The 16,793-nt window shown below is 36.1% G+C and overlaps 1 protein-coding gene across 14 annotated transcripts in view; it reads right to left on the bottom strand.

Moving 5' to 3' along the window:
- TANC2 (tetratricopeptide repeat, ankyrin repeat and coiled-coil containing 2) overlaps window positions 1-16,793 on the bottom strand; it is a 365,567-nt gene that overhangs the window by 75,203 nt on the left and 273,571 nt on the right. For all 14 annotated transcript variants that reach the window (XM_053211751.1, XM_027047991.2, XM_053211753.1 and 11 more), the window contains one exon: window positions 10,659-10,890. In XM_053211751.1, coding sequence (XP_053067726.1) covers window positions 10,659-10,890 — 232 coding nt within the window. The remainder of the gene's footprint in view (window positions 1-10,658; window positions 10,891-16,793) is intronic.

Genomic DNA, 16,793 nt, shown 5'->3' with positions numbered 1-16,793 from the left:
CACCCAGGTGCTCCCCCTTATGATTTTCTTAGCTTTTTTTCCAGTAGCTTACTTTATTGTAAGACTACATTATATAGGGGCGCCTGGGTGGCTCAGTTGGCTCAGCATCCGACTTTGACTTGAGTCATGATCTCGTGGTTTGTGGGTTTGAGCTCCACACTGGGCTTGCTGTTGTCAGCACAGGGCCCACTTCAGATCCTCTGTCCCCTTCTCTCACTGCTCCTCCCCGCTTGCTCTCTCTAAATTAAAAAACAAATTATATAATACATATACCATACAGAATGTGTGTTGTTATCGGTAAGGCTTCGGGTCCACAGTAGGCTATTATCAGTTAAGTTTTTGGGGGAATCACAAGTTATATGCAGATTTTCAACTCTGTGGGGGTCACCACCTCTAACCTCTCGGTTGTTCAAGGATCAAGTGTGGTGAGTAGGACTTGACAGGCTCTGAAGGCAGGAAAGTAGGGGGAAGAAAGAAGTCACTGGATATCTGAAGTGAAAAACTGGTTATACCTGAGGAGGAAAAGCAGGAAGTTGGGGACAAAAGGAAAAGTCTGTGGGTTTCTGTGTAAGATTGGCTCTTTTAAAGGAGTCAAGACCAATTGAAAATACATATTTTGGTTCTCTATTTGAAAATATGCAGATTTTTTTTCATGACTAATAAAACTTTATTTTTTTCCCCAAAGTACAAGCTTTATATTTACAGGAATTTAATTTCAACATCCTAAGAAATATAATATAAGTCAGTTCTTAAATTATGAAGAGTTTTAACTATTACTTTTATCTGGTGACCTTTTAGGAAATGAACTATGGATTCCAGCTTTATTAACAATGATTATTCATGAAATGGCATCCTAGATGACGTAGTACTGAGAAAAAACATTATTCCTGTAGGGAATCTAAAGAATTAAGGAAGAGAAAAAGGTTGCTTGGAACTAATGGACTGACCCACAAAACTGGGGACTCTTAGCATTCTTGATTTTGTGGACCACGGCACCCTTATGCATAATTTTGTCTTAATGTCCATAGAGGAAATTTCTTATCATACAGCTGCTTGGCAGCTGTAATAGATCTGTTCCCTGTTACTGAGCACCATCACCCTGCTCGACCAGGTGGCGTGCTGGAGCCATCCTGGACTGGCCTGGGACAGCCCACTGCAGTATTTTCAAGAGCTCGTTGTCAAGAAGCTGGTAGCCTGAAATTGGCCGAGGTGGGAATATTTATTTACAGAGTGGAAACCGGCAAATGTTACAAGCCCTCCTTCCCCAGCTGGCTATTAAAATTTTACCAGCACACCATTGCCTCTACCACTCCAATTACACCTCCTTTAACTTCACCCAGATTTCTTCCTAAGAAAGCCATGATTTTCCAGGGGAGGAAAAGGCTGGTGATAATGCATCTGCTGAGATTTTTCTTTGGGAAAAACATTGCAGAGGCATTCTTAAGCATAAAGATCAAGAATATACTCTCAATTATGATATGGACATTTTAATGAATGAAATAATTCAATTGCTAATAAAATCAAATTTTCATTTGCACAAATTTCTAGATTATGTTATTCATCTCATGAGCAGACAATGTATGATTTCTTTTTTTAAAAAAAGGGGGAAAAAAAGGAAATGTGTGCCCTACTTAAGATAATGATTTGTTCTAAATCGTGGCTATTTTTTTTTCTTTTTTTGAGATTTGCTTCCTTGAAGTGGTTACTTAGAAATTATCTATTAATATAGGGGATATGAAGTGTCAAAAATATTTCATCTGTTAAGAAATAAGGGCATCACGTTTATCTAAGATTACATTTTTTAGGATTCGGAATAAGTGCAAAGGATTTCCAAATGGTACTAACATTGTAAAAACAATGAGAAGTACTCCTAAAAGATTTTTCAGTTTTATAAATTTAAGAGATGAGGCTTTAATGATCTGTAGACTTCACCTCTCAAATTCAACCAGCCTTACAAGAATGCTTCTGCATGCTCATTTTCAAACTTCTGTAGGTTATTTTTATTTATTTATTTATTTATTTATTTATTTATTTAGTTTAATTTTGTTTATTTATTTTGAGACAGTGCATGTATGAGGGAGGGGCAGGGAAACAGGGAGAGAGAGAATCCTAAGCAGACTCTGTGTTGCCAGCACAGAGCCCAATGTGGGGGCTCAATCCCACAGACTGCAAGATCATAACTGGAGCCAAAATCAAGAGTCGTATGCCCAACCAAGTGACATCCAGGCACCCCTCTGTAGGTTAAATACATAGTCTATATCATCAGTAGCCATAAAGATTTATAGACAAGTGAAAATTAAAAAAATAACTGGGAACCAACAAAGGATTGCTACTACTTATTTATTAGTAATAATATTATTATTTTTTTAAGTTTATTTATTTTGAGGGAGAGAGAGAGAGAGAGGGCACAAGTGAGAGTGGGGGAGGGACAGAGAGAGGGGGAGAGAGAATCCCAAGCAGGCTCTGTACTGTCAGTGCAGAGCCCGATGCAGGGATGTGGGGCTTGAACTCACAAACTATGAGATCATGATCTGAACTGGAATCAAGAGTCAGATAATTAACTGACTGAGCCACCCAGGTGCCCCTATTATTATTTTTTTAAAAGTAAGCTCTATGCCCAATGTGGGGCTTGAACTCACCACCTCAAAGATCAAGAGTTGCATGCTCTACTGATTGAGGTAGCCAGGCGCCCTGCCATGTGAGAACATTTAAAGTGCAACTACCATTTACTATCACCATTTATTCATAGAACAAAAATATTTTAATATTAAAAAACAAGAAAGACATAACCTTTACATATACATATATACCAAACTATATTTATATTTACATCCACACAAATTCTAGGCTATTTCTATTTTTTTATTTTGTAGTGGACTAATGGAAACTTCAAATCGACTGGTGCTTAGGAGCCACTGTTCTAGCTGACATGTCCCTGGAAAAGCTTCTTGGAAAAGCTTCTAAGCCCTTTAACCTTTGTTTTTTATTGCCTTGTAAAGTACATATTCACCAAGGATTCTCCACTGCCCTCACTTACATGTACACTTAAATGTACTGCTAAGGAACTGATGTCCTTAGCAGCCCCATTCTAAGACTGCCTGCGTATCTGAGGGAAACAAGAATTACAGAGACTGCAAGAGAAGAGACGGTAGCCAGTACTGAAGTCAGAACTAAATCCTAATGCATGGGATTTTATTACTGGTATATTGTATGGGAATTATCAAAAGTGAAAAAATAAGGTTCATATCAGACATTTTCATTCAGAAAAGCTGCACATTACATATGAATTACCTTCCTTTCAGTTATGGTAACAAATTAGTATCTCCTTTCATTGCATATTGGTGGCTGAAGCAAAAGCTCACCAGGAGACTTCAAAACTTTTCCATTTGCTTTGTATGTATGTATATATGTATGTTTGTATGTATGTATGTATGTGTTTTAGTCACCACACTTGTAGAATCTTAAAGTATTGTGAAAATACTGACTCATTTTTTTAAAGAAATATGTACAATTTGAAACCTGGCTTTTGAATCTAAACTGGAAATGTTTTCCACTGGACTTTCCTGGAAGGAAAACTTCAGGTACTTTTAAAAAATTCTCTTAGGGGTCCCTGAATGGTGCAGTTGGTTAAGCGTCTGACTCTTGATCTCGGCTCAGTAATGATTTCGCAGTTTGTGAGTTCAAGCCCTGCATAGGGCTGTGTGCTGATGGTGTGAAGCCTGCTTGGGATTCTGTCTCTCCTTCTCTCTGCCCCTCCCCTGCTTGTGCTCACTCTCTCTCTCTCTCTCAAATAAATATTAAAAAAATTTTAAATTCTCTATCTTAAAAGTTACGGTGATAAACTATATACAGTTAATTGCAAAGGTCTTAATTGTACACTTTGATCAGTTTTGACAAATATATACACTCATGTAACTAACATCTCAATCAAAATATAGAACATTTCCCTCACTCCAGAAAATTCCTTTAGGTTCCTTCATAGTCAATCCTCAACAGGCAATCACTCTTCTATCGCTATACATTTGCTTCTTTTGCTTACCATGTTTTTGAGATTCATCTACATTGCTGAGTGTATTATTAGTTTGTTCCTTTTCAACATTATGAAATAGTCCATGGAATGAATATACTACAATTTGTTTATCCATTCTTCTGTTGATGGACATTTGGGTTGTATCCCATTTTTGACGACTATGAAAAAAGCTGCTAAGAACATCCCTGTACAAGTCTTTTTGTAGACCTAAGTTTTCATTTCTTTTGGGTAAATACATAGGAATAGAATTTCTTGGTCATAAAGTAGATTTATATTTAACTTTATAAGGAACTGCCAAATAGTTTTCCAAAGTAGTTGTACCATTTTATACTCCCACAAGCAATGTGTGAGAGTTCCACTTGCTTATCATCCTCACCAACATTTGATGTTCAACTTAAATTTTAACTACTCTAGTGGGAGTAAAGTGGTGTCTCATTGTGATTTTAATTTGTATTTTCCTGATGACTAATGATGTTAAACACCTTTTCATGTGCTTGTAGGCACATCTGTATATCTTCTTTTGTGAAGTATCTAAATCTTTTGTTCATTAGGATTATGTTGAATCTACAGACCAGTTTGGGGAAAAATTCCAATCTACCAACATGGTATACTTTTTCTATTTACTAAATTCTTTAATTTCACTCGGCAATGTTTTGCAGCTTTCACTGTGGGGGTCTTATACAGCTGTTACATTTATTCTTAAGTGTTTTGATGCTGCAGAAAAAGTTATTTGTTCCAGTTATCTACTGCTGTATCAGACAACTAGGGGTTAGTTACATGGCTGTGGGCTGAAATCATCTGGAACAAAACCTCACATGTCAGGGCTAGAATTACTTGATGTCTGAAACAGTCAACTAGAACACTTATATATGGCCTCTCATGTGGTTTTCACTTCTTTACTTCTCACATGACAGTGGAATCCTCCAAACAAGATGGAAGCTGCATGGGCATTTATGACCCAGGCTCAAGATGTCACATAGCATTACTTTGTAGTATTCTGTTTGTTGAAGCCGTCATAAGCCTGCTAAGATTCAAGGGGAGGACACACAGACCCCCCAACTCTGGATGGAAGGAATGTCAAAGAATTTGCAGCCATGTTTTAAAACTACCACACTACTTTAGAAGTTTCAGTTTTCAACTTTTTCCTGCTACTATAAAAATACAATAGATATATGCATATTGACCTGATAGCCTGAAGTTCTATATTTATTATTAGTTCAAGTTGGCTTAATTTTTCTTTTGTAGATTCCTTAGAATATTCTAGGTAGAAAAAATCTTCAAATAAAGACAGATTTATTTCTTCCTTTCCAATCTTTACTACTTGCTTGTTTGCTTTCTTATTATGGTAGCTTGGGCTACCAGTGGAATGGTGAATGTTAAATGCAAGTGGTATGAGTGAGGGAACATTCTTGTCTTGCTCTGGATATTAGAGGGAAAGTATTTAACATTTCATTGTTAGCTGTATGTTTTTTGGAGTTTTCTTTATTAGACTAAGTTTTCTTCTATTCCTCAGAAAGTTTTTATCATTAATTGTAATATTTGGTCAAATGCTTTACTGCATTTATTGAGAAGATTATATATATACATATGTATTTTACATACACATATTTATATAAAGACATATAGATTTTCTCATTTATTCTGTTAATATGAATTACACTATGTTAAACTAACATTGCATGTCTGATCAAGTAGAATTAATTGATTTGCTATTAAATTTTTCAGGATGTTGCTATTATGATCATGAGGAATACTGGTCCGAATTTCTCTTCTTGCAAGATCTGTACCTTATTTTGGTTTCAGTATTATACTTGTCTAACAAAATGAGAAATGTTCCCTTCTCTATTTTTCTGAAAACATTTGTGTATGATTGATATTATTTCTTCGTTAAATATTGAAAACAACTCACCAGTGAAACCATATGAGCCTGTAGTATTTTTGTTGAAGATTTTTTTTTCTTTTAAATTACAAATTAAGGGGCGCCTGGGTGGCTCAGTCTGTTAAGCGTCCGACTTCAGCTCAGGTTATCATTGCACGGTTCATGAGTTCTAGCCCTGCATCAGGCTCTGTGCTGACAGAGCCTGCTTCAGATTCTGGAGCCTGGAGCCTGCTTCAGATTCTGTGTCTCCCTCTCTCTCTGCCCCTCCCTTGCTCACACTCTGTCTCTCAAAAATAAATAAATGTTAAAAAAAATTTTTTTAATTACAAATTAAATTGACTAGATAAAGCTATTCAGATTTTCTATTTCTTCTTGAGTCACTTTTGGTAAGCTATATTTTTTGGAGATTTTGTCCAGCTTATGTCATTGAATTTATGTTATAAAGGTCTTCATACTAATTCCTTATTTTTCTTTTAATGTCTTATAGGAACTGTAGTGCTATCTCCTCTTTTATTCCTGATGTTAATTTGAGTTTTTCTTTTCTCATTTCCATGGTAAGTCTTACAAGTGGTTTACTCATTTTAAATGTTAAATTTTTTCTATTTATTGATGTCTATTCTTGTTTTTACTATTTTCTTCTTTCTGCTTAGTCTGGGTTTATTTTCCTCATTTTTTTTAGTTTATTAACTCAGAAAGTTAGATGTTGATTTTATATTACTCATTTTGAAATATTTTATAATTTCCTTTGTGGTTTCTTCTTTGTCTCAAAGATTATTTGGAAGTATATTGTTAAATTTCTAAATATTTGAGGATTTTATTTATATTGTTAAATTTCTAAATATTTGAGGATTTTATTTTTATTGATTTCTTATTTAGTTCCATTATCTCAGATGATATTTTCCATAAGATTTTAACTTCCTGAAATCTTCAGACTTGGTTTTATGGCCCAGAATATGGTCCTTGTGCACTTGAGAAGAATGTATATTCTGTAGTTACTGGGTAGTAGTCTATAAATTGCGAGTGTATCAGGTTGGTTGATAGTGTTGTTTAAATCTTCTATATATTTACTTTTTATCTGCTTCTTCTAACACTTACTGAGAGGTGTTAAAATCTCCAGCTATGATTATTTGCCTGTTTATCTCTTCAGTTCTATCAGTTTTCGACTCATGTATTTTTTTAACTTAAAATTTTTATTTTGAAATAATTTTTTTCATACAAATATTTACTATTGAAGTGCAGTTGATACACAATGTTATATTCATTTCAGGGGTACAACATGGCAATTTGACAATGATTCACATAATTTGAGCCTCTGTTATTCGGTATATACACACTTAGGATTATTTTTATCTTCCCAAGAATTGGTCCTTTTATGTTTATCAAATGCCCGTCTGGTAACACTACTTGTCTTGAAGTCTACTCAGCCTCACATTAATGTAACACTCCAGTTTTCTTATGCTCTGTGGTTACAAGGTATATATTTTTCTATCCTTTTAATCTGCGTCTTTGTATTTAGATGACCTCTCTTATAGCATATTGTTGGGTCTTGCTTTTTATTTGGTCTGAAAGTTTCTGCCTTTTAATAGAAATGCTCAGTCCATTTAAACTTAATGTGATTATTGGTATGATTGATTTTAAGTCTATCATCTTTTTAAAAACATTTAATTTGATTTTTTTTGCTCTACAGGTCTACAACATAATGATTCGACATCTGTGTACACTGTAAAATGATAATCACAAGTCTAGCAAACATCTATCACCTTACACAATTACAAACTTTTCTGTGATGAGAACTTTTAAGATTTACTCTCTTAGCAAGTTTCAAATATGCAATACAGTATAATTACTATAGTCACCATGCTGTATATTACATCTCCATGACTTATTTATTTTATAATTGGAAGTTTGTATATTTTGATCCCATTCTTCCATTTCTCATACCCCACCCTCCATGTCTGGCAACCACCAACCTGTTTTCTGTATCCATGAGATGGTTTTTTTTTTCGTTTTGGTTTTTTTTTTTAGATTCCACAGATAAATGAGATCATATAGTATTTTTCTTTCTCTGCTTGACTTAATGCTTCTTTTTGTAGCAGCCTAACACAACACTCATTTTATTTTCTTATGTTTTTATTTTTCAAAAAGTTTAATTAAAAAAATTTTTAACTTAAGTACAGTTGACACACAATGCTACATTAGTTTCAGGTATGTAACACAGTTCAGTTTCTCCATACATTATGCTATCCTCACCACCAGTGTAGCTACCATCTGTCACCGTACAACACTTTTATGGTATCTCTGACTGAATTCTCTATGCTCTGTCTTTTATTACCTCTCATTCCATCTTTCAAAAAAATTTTTTTATTCTCTTTCCTGCCTTATAAGTTAATAAAATAATTTTTAGTATTTCATTTATTTTATAAATTGTGTTTCTAGCTATTGATCATGATGGGGATTTTGTTTTAAAAGAACATGGGAATTAGGTAGAATAATTAAATTCACTTAGAATAATATTTATCAATAAGGGTATCTAAAGCTGTTTCTGGAGACCTATGTGAGCAGCAAATATATCCAGAAGCAAAATTAAAACATGTTAGTCATGGTTGAGACTCCAGAGCTGAGTCTGCAAGCATCTGGATCTTCTCCTTGAATCAGCCTAGGATGCAGGTCCGTGTTATCACTGTCCTTCCATCAAGGCACTTGGTATTGTGAGCAATTTCTATGTTCACTCATTTGTTCAAACTTTATTTCCTGAAATGACTACTATGTTCAAGGTGAGATAACCACTACTAAAGATAAAAGATGTATGAGCAAAGGTTCCTAATTTCAGTAGTATAAAATTTAGTTAAAGGGATAGGACAAGTAAACAAATAACTAATTCTTATAAAGTACAAAGTATAGTATTTGACATATAGTTCTGTAAAAGTAATAAAATTTTAAACTCTTATTATGCATATAACAATGTGTTAAGTATCATAACTTAGAAATAAAAAAACCCCTAATGTCAATTTGGAAGGATGCTCTATATAGGGTGACAGGTGGATCAGCAAGCATTTTATGAATGAAGCGGCATTTAAGCTGGTTGTTGAAAGACAGGTAGAATTTTGACAGAGGTGTAAGCAGAAGGCATAACAAGAAAAGGAAACAATGAGCAAATGTATGAAGGCAGGAAAATGTCGGTGAGTGTTTAAGAACTGGTGAATATTTTACATTTTAAACACAGGATTAATACAGATAAGAGTATATAGTAAGGCTGGAAAGTGGGTTGGATCCATGCCATTGAGTACCTTAAATGCTAGACTAAGAAGCTGGAAGTTAATTCATTAGGCAACAGGGAGTCATTGGAGGTTTCTGAGCAGGGAAATTGAGTGATCAAAGTAAAACGATGAAGATTTATTTGGAAGCAGTATATAAAGTCTAGAAGGCCGCCGAGGGTGGGGCTGAGCTTCCCCACCAGATAGGTCACAAAGGGGTTAGAGGTGTGCTTAAAAATTGAATCCTTTTAGCCCTCAAGGTACTGGGGGCTTGGCATAGCTGTAACTTCAAGGCCATTCATGTCTAGCCATAAGGAGTTGTGAATTTTTTATCCTAGTATGCGATACCAATTTTTATAATTTTCTGTGCTATGATGTGAAAGAAGCACTAAACCAAAAAACTAGAGAAGACCAGGAAGGTAGTAATCGATATGATGCTGTGAGCAAAGGTCATTGAATGGCCTTTGGGTTCACAATGGCAGGAATGAATATGAGATTGATGGATGTAAGAAACATCATGAAGGTGCAATTAGCAGGATGTAGACTAACTGTACAGAAAATATGCTTCAAAATATCTGTGGAGAAATTCCAAGGTTTAAAAAAGTCTCGGGTATAGAGAAGCTAACAGGTAGGAGAGGTATAGACAGGTCATCAGAGTTGAGAAGTCTGAAACTCTGATACCCAAGTAACTAGTATGGAGACTGAAATAACTGACGATGGCGGCCAGGAGAACGGAAACTATGATCACTTTTTCTTATTGAGTACCTCTGAAACCCTCAAGAAAGATGTAAAAGTCCTTCGGGGATAAACAGGATTGCTCAGGAACCTCATGCTCACTCAAGTCCTTTCCTCTGGCTTCCAGCACTGATAAAAAATTGTTAAAGGGATGGGGCAGACAAGGGTGAAGGAGATGCCTGCACGTACGCCATGGTGGACACTGGGGCTGCAGAGGAAAAGGGGAGGAGAGGCATGAGAGGGAGATGGATTCCATTTCATACTTTCCCCCACTTCTTAAAAATATCTTCAATGCCTTCTAACTAGTTTTAATGGAAAGTTGATTTGTAGTACACACACAGAGTTGTGAGACCATGGATGCCATTTCATTCTACCTCAACTGTGAAGTAATAAAAAAATACCACACATAAAGATGAGGAGGTTTCTAACCACACAAACTCCACAACACTGAGCTGGAGTCATGGCTTGACTGATTTTTTGAATTCTACAGAAAGGACTAGAAGCTCTACTATGTTTAGTGCAAGGAAAATGTATTCTTTTTGGAAATGAGAATCTTTATAAAGAAAGGAGGGAGTAGCATTTCCCATATGAAGTTTTATTTTTTCAAGAAAAATCTTTTATCTGTTAACTGTATCCTGTGGGACATCCGCTATGGAACATTCAGTTTTGGCAATGTAATAAAAATAGTCATTTCTATGACACACTCTAGGTGAACTTGGGCTCCAAAGCTTCCACCTTTCACCTTCTTTGCCTTCTGTACCTTTGTGGAGATTCTCCAGGGGCTCCAGGACTCCCCTCCGGAAGGAGGCCATGGGGTCTTGAACACAGGACCGAAGGCTCAGCATGCTCTGTAAATGAGGCTCCCGAAGAAGCTGCTCCCGATAGGCTGCCAGCTGAGGTGAGCGGCAGAGCAGGGCAGCAACATTGTGGACAAATTCTGGTACCAGGCAGGTGTAGGCATTATCTGCTTGGCAATAGTGATAGGCAACCACCTACAACAGAAGGATGAGAATACAAATAGGTTTACTGGGAACAAGAGCCATGGTTATTGTATGATCATTCTCTAACACTGTCTTCTGTCTTCCCGTTCCTCAACTTTTTCAAGTGAAAACAAAAGCTGCTATGTTAGAAACTGCCTGATTTATCTAAGATCAGAAATCTGATACACTATTTCTATTGTATACATATATCATAATTCACAATTAAAATTTATAAATGCAAACTGAGTTTTGGATTAGAAGATTCCTTTGCAGGATGTGGGTTTTGGATTATAAGAGATAGGAAATAAGACTGAGAATAAAGATTTACATTAATCTCTCTAATAGGTACTGAGCACGGAACAGTAAAGGAAAAAGTCCAATCTTGTAACAAAGCATTAGGAATAAAATAATCACAGGAAAACCATGTTAATCTCAATAACCACATATACTTATTAAGTCCTTACTTTTTAAAATTAATGTGCTTTATAAATAGCTTTATAAAAATAATTCAGATTTAAGAATTAACATTAATATTTTCTAGCATCCAGAGACAATCAGAATTAGATAAGAGGAAAAAAGAAAGGAGCGAGAGTTTTGTTAGATGCAGGTCTTAAATTCAAAGAACTTTAGAAAATGTGTGAGTCTTAATGTCATCCAGGATCTAGGCTGTCTGGCTGGAACCTGGTTTTAATCTCTAGGATATTTTTTTGGTCAGAATTTGCACAGAGCTCACTCCATACCTCCTGGTTGTTTTCTTTGCCTCAAGACCAAGTGCAGAGAGTGGTTTTTTTTTTTTTATGTATTTTTTAATGTTTATTTCTTTTTGAATGAGAGAGAGCGAGAGAGTGAGCGCAAGTTGGGAGGGGCAGAGAGACGGAGACACAGAATCTGAAGCAGCTTCCAGGCTCTGAGCTGTCAGCACAGATCCTGACACAGGGCTTGAACCCATGAACTGCGAGATCATGACCTGAGCTGAAGTCGGACGCTCAGCCGAATGAGCCACCCAGGTGTGCCGAGGGTGGTTTTAATCTATAGCACTCTGTTGACTCAGTACTACTCACAAAAGTGATGGGACTGAGGAGGTAACATGAAATTGGCAGGGGAGATTTAGCCTGAATATATGGAAAGTACTCAGCATGGAGCTCAGCACAAAGTAGGTGCACAGGGATGTTAGCTGATGCTGCCATCATCATCATCATCATCGCCCTCCTCCTCCTCTCCACCATCATCATCATCATCATCATCATCATCATCATCATCAAGATTCTGTATAGTCTCTCTTTTTTTTAGCTACTGGCTTTGCGTCTTTAGGCACCTGAAAATTGCCCTAGGAGATATAGATATACCACTGGGACTTCAGCTCTTCTATCATTTCTCAGAGAACAATCATCCATTAAAGTGTTCAATTCTGAAAAGGCTCCTGACCTATAGGTATGGTCATCTTTAACAAATACTAGAAACGTCACTTAAAAAAAAACAACCTGAAATCCTTCTCATTAAGCATACACACAAAACCTTAATATGGGGAGATGTTACTATACACATAAGACTGACGATAGGAATTGCTTCTGAGTGAAGCAATGATATCTGAACACAATATGGAACTGGAAATAAGAAGGTATATTCTAAAAATCTCCACTCTTTTCTTCAGATGGATTGGTCACTGCTTTACTGCCTATCACAAGCACAATATAAGGAACCAAAGAGAAAACCTGGCAGCAATTGCTCTGTTCTCTCAATGAACAGTGAATGTCAGTGGTTATGTCTGCATGGATACAAATATCCACTTCATAAGAAGCAAACAGCAAACCTCTGAATCAATAAGAACTTTCATCATATTTTACCTCAATTGATTCCACATGTGGAGGCCAAGCACAGCTAAGAAAATCAGCTGTAACTTACCCTTTACCTAAAGTCATGGGATAGAAGTTGAAAGATAAAAATTCTAAAACTTAGGAAGAGATTTCTCTTACTGGTTTTATTAAAAATCAGCTGTGCTCTTGGCTGAGTGAGGTTTTATCTAACAAAGATACCCCTCTGTGGTTACCTTTCTCTTAATTTAAGATATTTCTTTGGCATTCCAAATATAAAATCTCGACTGCTTTGCTCAATTCAAGCAGAAAGACCATTCAACATCACAAAATACGAAGTGTGGCTCAAAATAGGTTATTTACTAGACATTTCAAAGTAGTTGTGCAGCACACAATACATACACAGTAATTTACAAACATCTGTACATTTGTCCAAACTATTTGGTACTTGCTCCAAATTATCTATTGACCTCATTCACAACGTTTCCTACATATAAAATAGGAAATAAGTCTGGTAATGTGATTTTTTTCTTCAGTCTCTCATCGTACCAGTGTTCAGTGGTATTAGATCCCTCCCTACAGCTTTGAGAAAGTTATCACAGCCACCTATATTCAGTCACTATTATTCCAACTTCTTGGAAGTGATTCAGAATTAGTCCACCCCTAGTAAACCAGTGGGTGAAACCTTTCTCCTTGGGAACTTTTGTCTCTCCTGGTGATGTGTTGAAATTTCATTTTCAGCTATGTCTGTCATATTAATTTTTCTCCATCTCAAGTTTTTACGTTAAATCTCTATACTTTTTGTTGAAATAATTCTATTCAAAGTATGCCCAATATGACCAGAATTATATTAATTCTTTGGGGAAGACAGCAAGTAAATTTTAGATTACTCCTATGAGGGGAAGAAAGAAAAGGGTAGGTTTGTAGGCTACATAGACAAAAGAAAAGACCAGAGGTCAGTATAGCTTTGGGTATAAAGAGCTCTGATTTGGGGTATCTGGCTGGCTCAGTTGGTGGAACATGTGACTCTTGATCTCAGAGTTGTGGGTTTGAGCCCCACACTGGGTGTAGAGATTACTTAAACAATAAAATCTCAAAAAAAAAAGCTTTGACTTAATGCTGTATACAAGAAATCATAAAATGAAGTATAATCCTCATCAAAGGCCCTAATCAAATGACTGAGTGGCAGGAAATCTGTCAGGTTTGTGTTACAAGTCCCAGGTAAACAATAAAATCTCAAAAAAAAAAAAAAAGCTTTGACTTAATGCTGTATACAAGAAATCATAAAATGAAGTATAATCCTCATCAAAGGCCCTAATCAAATGACTGAGTGACAGGAAATCTGTCAGGTTTGTGTTACAAGTCCCAGGCCTTCACTCTCCAAAGACCATTTTCCACTTTAAAGAAATGAATAATCTGTGACAGGACTAAGCTAATCTCATATAAAGAAAAGACAGCTCTATGTGGAATTCATTTGGACATAAACATCTGATTTGCGTAATGACTGACATTTGTATCATTTAAATTCTAATGCTGCAAGTACTCTCCCTCAGGTCTGCTCTCATACTCTTACTCCCTGTCATCTTTTCATCACTTTTTGAATCTCCTCATCCCCACCTGATTTCTTGCTCGGCGCATCGCTTCCAACACGTTAGTGTGGCTTCCAAGATTTCCAGGGACCAGGAGGTTCAGTATGAATAATGACCTTCTCTTCCCCTTCCCTGTCCCCCAACTCTAATCCTCACTCAGGCTGGAAGCTAAGAATAGCTCCCAGACTTGGGTTCTGCCTCAGTAATTTTCCAGCTCAGAGCTCTACTTTTTTTTTTTTTTTTTTGGCAGTAAGAGTTTTATTTACTTTTTAATTTTTTATTTTGACCTAATTTTAGACTTTCAGAAATGTTGCAAAAGTAGTACACAGAATTTCCGTATATCCCTCACCCAGCTTCTCTTTTTATTAATATCTTACATAACCAAAGAATGATTATCAGAGCTAGGAAATAACACTGGCATAGTATTGTTAAGTAAAGGCATTATTCAGATTTTACTAGTTTTCCACTAATGTCCTTTTTCTGCAACAAGATTCTATCCAGGACCCTGTACTGCATTTATTGTTGCTATTTCTCCTCAGACTCCTGTAGTCTGTAAGAGCTCTTTGGTATTTGTCTTCATGACCTTGACACTTTCGAAGAGTAGTGACCAGTTATTCTGGTGAATGTCAGTCTGAGTTTGTCTGATGCCTTCCTCATAATCCAACTGAGATTTTGGGGCAAGAATACCACAAAAACAATGTTGTGTCCTTCTCATGGATCATATCATGGGGTCATGATGTTGACATGTCTTGTCACTGGTGATGCCGACCTTCATCACCTTGGTTAAGGTAAAGATTTCTGCCAGATTTCTGTACTATAAAGTTACTCTCTCTCCCTTCGTAGTTAATAAATATCTTGGGGGAGACACTTTGAAACATGCAAATCCTGTTTCTCCTCAAACTTTTGCCCACTAACTTTAGTATCCATCAGTGGATCTTGTCTGTAACAATTATCACGTGGTGTTTGCCTAATAGTGATTTTCTATTTCCTTCTTTCCTTCTACATTTATTATTGGAATTCTACTGGAATAAAGAGCTGTCCCTTCTCTCTCATCTATTTACTTGAGTGATTTAATATATATGGACTTATTTTATTCCATTGGTTATATCCAATACTGTATTTATTTTGTTGCTCACTTTAGTCTGGCTTTGGACATTAGGATCTCCTTCGGGTTGGTGTCTGGGCTCTTTCAAGAAGCACCCCCCCCCCTCCCCCCCATCTTTTTAAAAGCACTTCCTTGCTTTCTGGTATCAGAAGATGCTCCAGGCTCATCTTGTATTTACCCTGCCCCAGACCTGGCATCATCTAACCTCTTCAGAGCCCTGGTTTCTTTTACTGGAGAATGATGTTAGAAAACAAGATCTGAATTAGTTAGGTGTGCATATTGCTACTGAAGTGACTGTGATTTGGGGCCCTCTCAGTGGAGAGAGCTAGCAAATGCATGTAATATATTAACTCACATATGAAGATTTATCTATATTGCTGTATCTCTCTCTATATATATCTATAGAAATACCTATAGATATATATATTACAAATTGTGAGTATATACTAATACCTCAGATTTCAATTCAGTATCACCTGGCTCTCTTTAGATTTCCTTTTCTTCATCTGTTAACTTCTTTCTCCAACAATGAGAAACCTGGTCTTGCTATTTACAATACATTTATTTATTCAATCATTTCTAATAAACACATGAAGGATTTTCAAAACTGTGAGCCATACTCCTGTGAGAAAACATTTATTAATTAGAATATAGCATTTATGCACAGTTCTTTTTTGTCTTTAGCCTTACGGTATTCAGTCAAGATGTTACCTTCCAAACTTATTTAAGTTCTTTTCTCCTCTGCCTTCTTCAGTGTGGTCATGTTATTTATGTGAAATACAGTTAGGTGTATTTGTGAGTGTTTGCATTACACTTTGGGCTCCCCAGCCCCCACATACTGGTTATTTTTAATTATTTTTTGGGTAAGTGAAACATTACCATGTTTCTAAGAGTCACAGCTATACGAAAGATATATTCAGAGAAGTGTCACCTACTCTTCATCCCTGTACCCCATTCTCATTACCCATTTCTTTCTACTCTCCTTCTTTCCTACCCATCTGCTTTACGTAACCAGTATCTTTTCTTTCTGGTTTATCCTTCCTACATTTCTTTTGGACAAATAAGCAGGTACACATGTATTTTTTTATATCCCTTTCTTTATTATATGAAAGTTAGCATCCCATCAACACTCCTTTGTACTTTCCTCCCCACCTAACAGTACATCCTGAAAATACCAATGGTAATTACTGATACACAAGAATTGGCACTAAGAACTTTGTCAAATCAAGAGGTTTTTCAAGAACACTTTTAACTCACATATATTAGCTTACCTCATCAAAATACTAATTGATTTCAAAATCTTATTGAAAAGGTTTCTGCTTACTGGCTTGTTATAGCGAGAGGCAAGACTGCTGGCTTCTGCTCTAGGCTACTAAGAACAAATTGTATACTTGAAATGTAACACGTGGC

Source organism: Acinonyx jubatus, chromosome E1, assembly GCF_027475565.1.
Source record: "Acinonyx jubatus isolate Ajub_Pintada_27869175 chromosome E1, VMU_Ajub_asm_v1.0, whole genome shotgun sequence".
Taxonomy (NCBI): Eukaryota; Metazoa; Chordata; class Mammalia; order Carnivora; family Felidae; genus Acinonyx; species Acinonyx jubatus.
The sequence above is the reverse complement of the archived record's forward strand: the minus strand, read 5'-3'. Positions and strand labels throughout refer to the sequence as shown.